General features: G+C 51.8%; 1 protein-coding gene across 13 annotated transcripts in view; it reads right to left on the reverse strand.

The window, feature by feature from the left end:
- slit2 (slit homolog 2 (Drosophila)) overlaps positions 1 to 10,000 on the reverse strand; it is a 64,413-nt gene that overhangs the window by 19,962 nt on the left and 34,451 nt on the right. For all 13 annotated transcript variants that reach the window (XM_078080091.1, XM_078080090.1, XM_078080097.1 and 10 more), the window contains exons 5-11: positions 4,728 to 4,799; positions 3,911 to 3,982; positions 3,307 to 3,378; positions 3,053 to 3,216; positions 2,625 to 2,763; positions 945 to 1,016; positions 740 to 811 (exon numbers count right to left, since the gene is read on the reverse strand). In XM_078080091.1, the coding sequence (XP_077936217.1) occupies positions 740 to 811; positions 945 to 1,016; positions 2,625 to 2,763; positions 3,053 to 3,216; positions 3,307 to 3,378; positions 3,911 to 3,982; positions 4,728 to 4,799 (663 nt within the window). The remainder of the gene's footprint in view (positions 1 to 739; positions 812 to 944; positions 1,017 to 2,624; positions 2,764 to 3,052; positions 3,217 to 3,306; positions 3,379 to 3,910; positions 3,983 to 4,727; positions 4,800 to 10,000) is intronic.

The following is a 10,000-nucleotide window of genomic DNA, read 5'->3' on the forward strand; positions in this document are numbered from 1 at the left end:
CACGTCAGCTTTCACACACACACACACACACACACAGAGGCACAGAATCGATTGCTCATTTACGACCCCCCCCGTCCCGGTCCCTGACACGAGCACGCAGCCTTTAACGCTTTTGGTGTGTCAGCATGGACGCGTGTCCCATCCTCTCCGTGCCGAGTGTGTAATGAGGCGGCAGAAGCCTCCATTCAGCAGTTCAGCATTTATGAATTATTGACTTTGGAGGGACGGGACCTTAATATAACTCCTGCGTGAACTAACTCGGCGTCCCTCACTGCCTGTCCTGCTCCTCCTCTGGCGCTTCACACGCAAAGTAGATGCTGGATGCTACTAGATGAGAGACCTTCCCCTCAACCCGCTTCATTAGAGTGGAGCCGAGATTCAAGGATGAATGCAACTTTTTGAAAATGAAAACACAAAACAAAACGTATAAAACAGAAAGGAGGTTTCGATTTTTAGGAGAGCAGCTCCCACACAAGGCTTTTTGTAAATGTTACTCACATTATGTTAACATGGGCCTTTGAAATAAGGCCACAGTAGTTCACAGCTATAAGGAGAGGACTGAATATAAGAAGTGGAGGTTATCGGGACGTCAATGTGTTCCAGGGTCCCAAAAATCAACTCGCGAGTGCAAAGTTCACACGACAGACGGAAGTCGCGGCTTCGGCGGTGGATGTTCCTCGTGCGGCTCAAAGGGTCGCGCTGTTTCATCCTAAGTACGAATGCATCACGCAGCACTCACAGGGAGTTGAGGGAGCGCAGACCTTGGAAGGCATCCGATGCCAGCTCGGATATCTGGTTGTTGCTCAAGTCTCTGTGAAGAGAGGATCCAAAGAGAGACGAGTCAGCGAGGGAGAGAGAGAGCGAGAGAGAGAGAGAGAGAGAGAGGTCAATACAGACGGGATGGAAACAGAAGTCGTGGTGCACGCTGCTCCCCATCTACTCACATCCTGCGCAGCTTCTTATAAGGAGCGAAGGCCCCGGCTGGGATCACCTTGATGGCGTTCTGCTCCAGCCGTCTGGAACCAAACACATACACACACACACACACACACACACAGACACACACAGAGCGTTGAGGTCCAGCTTGGGGCTGTATTTCTGCTGTATCGTTGACTGCTGCTCGGCCCCTCTGGACTTTAGGGAACGTTCACAGATAAGAAGCTTTGCAGCCTGTTGCCGACGTCTGGCACGGTTCTGTCTACAAAGCGTGTGCAAAGCGCGCACACAAACGCAGCCCCCGTGGCACTGGTCCACCGGGTGTCCCGAGTCAGAGCGAGCCGGGCCAGCAGAGGGAAAGGGGAGGGAAAACGGAGCATTTCACACGTTCAGTCACCGTGACAGCGCAACATGATCTACAGACCAACCAATCCCATGTGAAACATTTCCCTAAAATCTCTTTGCTTCTCTCTTCCGTTGCAGCTCCACTCTGGCTCTTCCCTCATTAGTAGCACGCATGGCCCAACAACACGCTAGACTTGTGTTCTAATATAGTATGTTGTGTATTCTGTCCACTTCTTCAATCGATTGACGCTGGTGACGGGTTTAAGATCAGCGGTTTGAGTGAGTCAACTTCCCCTTGTCACCGTCATTCGGCCTTACTTTGGTTTAGGAAAAGATTTTGTCCTGGTTTAGCATTTCTTGAAGAAGGTCTTGAAGAAGCAGGTCTCAAGTCCAAGTCTCGTTTAAGTTCAGGTCAAGTTAATCGAGACAAGTCCAGCCGGTCAATCAATCAATGGAGACGGTCCGAGTTGATTCTCAAAGCCTCGTCAGAGCTTCTCTCAAGTCATCCCGGCAACTAAAGTCAAGAGCTGAAGTTTTCTTCAAAGCGGCTCTCAAGTTGGATCTCAAATGAAATCAGGCAAGCCCTGATCCAGAACGCTGCATGGTGCACTAGTCGCGTGGTCGGGGGCGGGGGGGTGAAATCTCCAACTCACAGTGTCCTCGCCACTTGGTGTGTGAACGGAGGCGAGAGCTCGACGGAGAGCGCTATGCAGGTGCAGTTCAATATTCATTCACACAAGTTGTAAATGGTTGTCAGTGGGAGAACAAACGTCCGAGCAGGTCTGGAGGTCCACCGCTCGCCACCGACGCGGCATTTGAACGTCTTCCGTTCAAAGCTTTATTCTACATCACTCCCTCCAATGGACGAACCCAGTGCATCATGTTTACCACGTGACTCTGTGCTCCTGTTTTTATTGCTTATTACCAGAAGTTGAGACGTGAATGTTGTTGGAGCCACGTCTCGTCTCTGCTTAGTACTTAGGCCTTCTAAAGCTTGATGCCCCCCCCCTCGTTTCTGAGATAGAGATACGATTAGTCTTGTTCTTCACATTCATTTTCCTATTCTTTACCGCCTCGTCCCTTTGTTATTGTCTTGAGCAGGGAGGAGCTGCATGAGCGGGCTTTCTCATTTCACACACATGTGGTTTTATTACTCCTCAGCACGGAGAGAACGAGGGAAAGCGGCAAATACCAGTGCACCGGCGGCGCAGTGCGGGGGTGTTACGGGTCAGATCGGGCTCAATTATTGGGCCCGATCTGACCCCATGAGTGTGTATGCCAGCAGGGCGCCGGTGGTGCACGTAAAGCACAGCAGGTTGAATGTGTGTGGGTGTTAGCCCTACATCTCAGTGATGGTTTCGGGCAGGTTGGTGGGGATCTCCGTCAGGCCCTTCCCTCTGCAGTCCACGATGTTGTTGCTGCAGGTGCAGGACTCGGGGCACTGTAGCACACTGCAGGAGGAAGACGAAGACGACTGGTGACCTACACAGAGACAGAGGGCAAGTATTAACCAGGGGTAACAGTTGTGTGACGCAGAGAGAGAGAGAGAGACGCCTTCCCCGAACATCTCCAGGGTTGTTGTCAATCTCTCACGATGTGATTTCAGTGTGTGCTGAGAGCTCGCCATGCGGAGGACGACGAGTACTTGCCTCCGTCCCCGTCTTTGAAAAAGCGAAAGACGTTGAGAAAACGAGACAAAGCACAGGGTGAGCTCGCTACCGCGGAACACAGGAGGGCGGGGCGCAGAAAAAAAAACGAAACAAGCACCAACCTGTGCAGGCGAACTCCTTCTTCTGCACCTCGGCGACGTTGTGCCCCCGCAAGTGCGGCGGGGCCATGCACTGCGTGTACAGGCCGAGGCGGGGGCGCTGCCGCAGCCACTCGGACAGCCACGCCACTTGGCAGTCACACTGCAGGTTGTTGGAGTGCAGGCGACTGGGGGCAGAGGGGGGGGGGGGGCGTGATGATAGGGATACACGGAGAGCACATCGAGTGATACGAGAAAGCAATGCGGGCGCCACTCACAAGGTCCTGAGCTTGGGCATGTGGTTGAAGCTGGCCACGGACAGTCGGCTGATGTTGTTGTTGTTGAGGGTGCTGGGGGGGAGAGAGAGAGAGAAGGGAGCGTCTACGGTGGGGTCGCCATGGGAGACGGAGAAAGGGGGGGGCGGGCGGGATGTAATCAGTGTAACTTTGAGCGGCGTTTCAGTTAAGGTGTCAAGAGCACGTCGGCCCACTGAGACCTTTAGTTAAATACAACCAAAAAAAGAATGACTCCCTCATTGGTAACTGCATCGACGCTGAAGGCAGACACAGTGCTTAGAATTAAAGATCCTTAAAAAAAACAGCAAAACTGTCAAACACTCGTCCAACACTCCCGTGGATCCGCTCAGCGCGTTTACGTGCCGCATGCGACCCGTCATTCTGACTTTGGAACCGATCCGTCTTTGCCTCGCGGCGAATACCAACCACCCGCCGGCTCTGGGATCTTTAATTCGTTAAAGGGCGAGGTGGTCGCTCCGTGGTTGGGCGTCAGGTTGTCGTTCCTCGAAACGCGCGCGCCGTTTCCGTCCCAGCAGCCCGAAGGTCAACGAGGGCGCTTTTGCCGACCGCACAGACGGGTACTCACAGCACTTCCAGGTCACGCAGCGCCCGGAAAGCCCCGTCCTCGATGCAGCTGATGTGATTGTAGTCCAACTGGCTGCACACACACACACACACACACACACACACACACACACACACACACACACACAGGTAAAAGACAAGAAGGGTTACAAGAGAGTCGTCTCCCTCACACTCACTCAGTCACTCTCTTTTGTGTGCTTCCCCCTTTCCTGCTCCCTGGTTTGTGCACGTCGCTCTTTACATCCTCCCCTTCTTTCTCTTTCTTCTTTTTCTGTCTTTCCTTTTTTTTTTCTCGCTAATGGCTTTGCTGGAAAAATGTAATTAGGACGTAAGGCCGGTAAATCATTGGCCACATGCCAATGCACACGCACGCACACGCACGCACGGCCCTGTCCTTTTACAATAATTGCGTGGCATTTAAAAAATAAAAATTTGCAGCCATATAGTAAAAAAAGAATCCATAATTTTAGAATTACTTCTAGGCAATTACTCCACAGGCAAAATTACTAATAATTGTCTTTAATTGGCATAACGAGGACCAACAAAGAGAAACAACGGAAACGCCATTGATGTGACCTTGGCGCACACACACACACACACACACACACACACACACACGCGCACACGCACGCACACACACACACACTGCTAACGAGCAGCGGTGGCAGTCAATACAGCAAGCAGGAGGCCCGTGACATTTAACGCAATGAAATATTGATGCGCCCCCTCATGGGGCCGGCGCACACATCCGGCAAACAGGTGTGCAGATGTGTGCGCATGTGCGGGAAAAAAGTAGCGGCGAAGTAAGTGCCACTTACAGGTTCTTGATCTCCACGGCTCCCCTGAAGGCTTTCCTCGGAACCCCCTGGATCTGGTTCTCGCTGAGATCCCTGGGACCGAGAGAGAGGAAGGGTGAGGAGGAGGAGGAGGAGGAGAGAGGGGGAGGAAAAAAAGAGCAGAGTTAAGCCGAGCTGTCACAGAGTCCCTTCGCTTCGTGGCACAAGTGCTTGCAGTAATCACCTAAATGCAGCCCGGGCGGGGGGGGGGGGTGGAGGCGTAGGGGGAGTGAGGGGGAGTGAGGGAGTGAGGGGGGCAACGACTCCAAAGGCAGGCGGATCATCTGCAATAATTGACGATACCTCGCACGTAGGAGCACCGAATGTCACCAGCTAGCTCCGCTTGTGTCTCCGTGACACAAAACCCCCCCATTGAGCGTCGGCTGATGACGGGCCGGACTGAGTGGGGGGGGGGGCTCCATCCCACCTTCAGGGGGCGCTGGTGAGCTCCGCTTCCCACAAGGCTTCCTGTTCCTCCCCCTCCGCCTCCTTCCATTTGCTTTTAAGGACTGTGTGATGGATGTAGGCGTGTGTGTGTGTGTGTGCGTGTGTATGTGTGTGTGTGTGTGTGTGAGTACGCTGGGATTTAATTTTCGGCCACTTTAACTAAGCCGTGGGTTGGAAAACAGCAAAAAAAAAAAAAAACAGACATTTTGTGATACACACACACACACACACAGTGCATAAATTCCCCTAAACAGGTGAGTCATACTTAATCCTCACTGCTGCTGGTCGGTGTACCGACTTGCTTTGTGGAACACGCACACGTGAGGGTTGTGCACACAGATCAGTTCAATTAAATTAGGCTTCATGCACAAGCAAAGATAAGAAAACAATAATGTAGAAAGAATGGGAACGAATTCAGCTCTCAGCTCAACAAATCGCCATCTCTGGAGACAGGACATCTTAAGGGCTGCTCGACATTGTCCCTGTGTGTGTGTGTGTGTGTGTGTGTGTGTGTGTGTGAATGGTCTGCCGCCAATACACACTCAAGCTCCAGACAAAACCATTTGACCCTTCACCCCTGGACCTCCAGCTCTTGACCCCGGCTGTGGCGACGTGACCTCCGGTGTCCTAATCGGCTAATGCCCAGCCACATTCCTCACATTCCCGCGTGTGTGTGTGTGTGTGTGTGTGTGTGTGTGTGTGTGTGTGTGGGATGTGGTATGAATCAGTGGGGCAGGTATCATCCGTCTTCTCTGTTTCCACCTGCTGCTCGCGTTGCAGCATCTGAAGTGATGCTTTGTGGCCAACGATAAAGAAAAATGGCTCTTGAGATGTTTTTGTCCTTGAGGATTTTCTTTTGAGTCCTTCATGTGAAAAGAAAGAACGAGTAGTCGCTTTAATGCAATCAAAGGTGAAGGTCCGTTGGAGGACGGGCTAGTCTTTTGATTGACAGCTGAGGCAGCAGGGGCACAAAGACACACTGCAAACCGGGCCTCTCTGGTGGGTGCTGCTCGTTAGCAGAGGGACACATGGAGGTGGTGCTGGGGGGGGGTGGGGGGGGGACCTCAATGCAGCAACAAAACCATCCAATGTCAAACATGTTCTGCTTCTGGCCCCTTCGCATGAGAGTACGGCTTTCCCCCGTATGGGACGGCGCCTAAGACATGGACCTCGGAGGAGCCAAATCATCTAATTCAAACAACCCACAGGAGTGACGTGTAAACAAAGACATCAGCGTTACTAACTCATCAAATGTCACATGTTTAACCAGCCTGATCTGCAGAACCTGTTCGTAAAAATGTAAACGAAAATCTTCAACATACAAATTTCGTAGTGATACATACGAAATAAATAGGGACCGCAACCGATGACGTCACCCTGTTCAAAGTGAACGGGGACCTGCGCCCCGTAAACACACTTTGTGAAGTCTGACCATGTAAAATAAACGTGTTATGATTGCGTTTTTAACGGGAAATCAATGTTAACTTGTAAGAATAGAATACTAACCCTAACCCCCTCAAAACATCCAACATGGCGGAGAGACGTTCACTCAGGAATCCGACATGGTCCGCCATGTTGTTCGCTCAAGGGGCGTGGCTTAACCACCCCCAGGTCCCACCCCCACACACACACACACGCACACGCACACACACGCAAAGCCACATCCTTCTCCTCGTGGCTGCGATACAACATGCAAAGCGGCCGGTCTGAATAACAGTGTGTCCTCAGAGTGTTTTTTCCAGTATCAGCACATGGGGGAGAGGGAGGGAGAGGGAGGGAGGGAGAGGGAGGGAGAGGGTGAATAGCACCTCCCCCACCGCGGGGGAATTGACTTCTTGGGGCAGTTTTCGTACTCTGTTTTGACCCGATTCAATTCCGTCTCTGGTTAAACGGTTGGGTGGACGTCCCACCCGTCACTCTTCCTCCCCCCCTGGCTTCCTCTCTCCCCCATCCATCCAAGTCCTTTCTCTCCCTCTTCCTCTTCCTCTGAAATTGCTCCTGTTTTTGGACTTCCCCAAAATGCAACCCCTCACCTCTGCTCCTGTGCCTAAACCGGGAGGGTGCCCTCATTAAAAGAGGCCCCTGCTGAGCGCTGTGTGTGTGTGTGTGTGTGTGTGTGTGTGTGTGTGTGTGTGTGTGTGTGTGTGTGTGTGTGTGTGCATGTTTTGTCTGAAGGGCCCGAAGGTATTAAATCCACACAGGAACAATATCACGCTGCTAAGTTAAGAACCTGAAACGCACACACACGCGCACACACACACACGCACACACACAGCTGATCACGTGACGCAGGAGTTGGCGATAAGTTGCATTCATGTCGGCTATTTAGATGATAAAAGTTGCAAGAAGTTGCCTTTGGAAATAAGTACGGATTATTATACGGATTATAGAGCTGTCCAGAACCAAAAATAAAAGATACGTGAACAGAAACCACGTTGGCTGTGACGCAAAACCAGAGGAGGAAGAACAAGAACCACGAAGAAGAAGAAGAAGAAGAAGAAGAAGAAGAAGACTAAGATTAATGATAAGAAGAATTTGTCCAAATTGTTTGGATGTGGTCTTTTTTGGAATCTACTAACCTTCCCCTTTGTCTGTTTGTCTCACCTCTGGTGGCCCAGGATGTGTGTGTGTGTGTGTGTGTGTCTGTGTGTGTGTGTGTGTGTGTGACAGAGTCAGGTCTCCAGTGTTAAGAGCTTAGTGCTACTTTTCTAAAGGGCCTTTTCAGAGCGAGAGGGGCTTTTGACGCCCCGCGCGTCTAAGAAGACCCAGGCATGAAAGAGCAGCACTCAATTCTCACACATGCCTCCCTCATCCTCCCTCCCCTCCCTCCCACTCTGCGCTTTCTCTCCCACACTGGAGACACACACACACACACACACACACACACACACACACACACACACACACACACTCTCACCTACTGTTAAACAGTTTCTCAACCTCTTTTGTACCCACTGCCCCACTGCCACGAGATTCCTCCAGCAGAACCGCGTGTGTGCGTGTGTGTGTGTGTGTGTGTGCGTGTGTGTGTGTGGCAGGGTTTAGCCCGAAGCTGGCAGAGCAGTAAACTAATCATCTTGTTCAAATCCCTTTCGAAGGCCGTAATCCTATTAAGTGTAAGAATGTGTGAATTGGGCAGAGAGGGAGCTGGAAGAGAAAATGTGAATTAAGTAGATACAGTGAGACGGATGCTTTACAAGCCAGAAGGAGCAGCTCTGGAGTTTTGGTGTGTGGGACGGGATGGTCATGAGGAAAGTGTGTGTGTGTGTGTGTGTGCGTGGACCCTTCAGCTAATTCAGCGAGCAACGGCGTGAAGTGGACCCCCAAAGATCACACTTCTGGGGGCAATTAGGAGGAGAAAGACGCCCCAAAGAAAAGAGAGGACGCGGCTTGGGGGGGGGGGGCAGGAGAGGAGGAGACAATAAGGAGGATTACTGGACACACTGGGGCAGAACCGGCACCTGGGAATGTGGAGGAATGTGGGGGCGACTTCTGGAGATCTTGGTAGTAAAAACTGAGTGTTCGCTATCCGGAAAACCCCGCCCCTTTTGCTCTTTCTAGACATGCAAGTTATTATGCACACACACACACACACACACACACACACACACACACACACACACACACACACACACACAAACTCACACACACGCCTGTTTTTCGGCCACTCTCCTCTAAACTAATCTCCCCCATCTCATTGTCGGTTTTCTGCCTCACACACACACACACACACACGCACACACACACACACACACTATGAAGGCCAGGTAGGGCGATTGCCGTGGTTACCTGACCAGGGCGGATACCTGAGGGACATTTTTAAAGACGCAACATTTCTTGCCGCATCTATGTAGGAAGTTTAGCAACAGCGAAGCTAAAAAAAAACCCACAAGGGAGCGTGTTTGTTGAACATGTAGGCGCGCGTGTGTGTGTGTGTGTGTGTGTGTGTACAGATGCATGTTTAAAACCAGACTGGAGATCAGACAGCGGTTTGAATCCGTGACATCATTGGGAATGTTTACGCTTGTAATTATAGAGGAGTGAGGAATAAATCCGTTGCACACACACACACACACACACACACACACACACACACACAGGGGAGAAATGGACGGCTGCTGGCAGTAACGCAGTAATTGCACACGAGGAGAGCTGAGCGGCTCTCGGCAATAGAGCACCTGCGTTGCCGCTCGCACTCCTCCGGTCGCGTCCTCGTCCCAGCCGGGGGGGGGGGGGGGGGGGGCACGCTTCCAGCTGCAGCGCGTATTCAGCGGAGCAGATTGTGGAAGGTGGATCGAAAGGTTTTTTTTACGAGCACATGATAACGTTCTGAGTGATTGCGCTGCCTGCCTGTTCGTAGCGGCCATTTTCAAATGTGCCACCGGTGTAACAACACACTCGACACACACCAACACACGCCGGCACTTATCCGACGCCGATGTGGACGCTCCCCCTCTGCACAAGACGTGTCATCATTTGTCCCAAACTGTAAGTGGTCTGAAGTGATTGCCGCGCTAACACTAATGTCAATAAATAAACAGCTGGATTAACTAGATTAAACGGCCTAGCCCTGCACGCAGAGAACGCCCACGCTGATATTTGCCCTGATTGGCTGTTCGGTGTGGAGCGCAAAGGCTCCTCGTCTCTGAAGCTTCCATCTTCCTCCTCTCATATTTTTAGCCCAGAGGAACTTTTTCCCGTCGCTGCTCTCTCCCTCCCCACACTGCGTGCGTTTCACTTTCTTCCGGGTGTCTTTTGCCCCTTTCCCTCTCTTCTCTCCCCCTTTTTTCCTCCCCTCAGCCCACCCC

This window comes from Gasterosteus aculeatus, chromosome 9, assembly GCF_964276395.1.
Source record: "Gasterosteus aculeatus chromosome 9, fGasAcu3.hap1.1, whole genome shotgun sequence".
NCBI lineage: Eukaryota > Metazoa > Chordata > Actinopteri > Perciformes > Gasterosteidae > Gasterosteus > Gasterosteus aculeatus.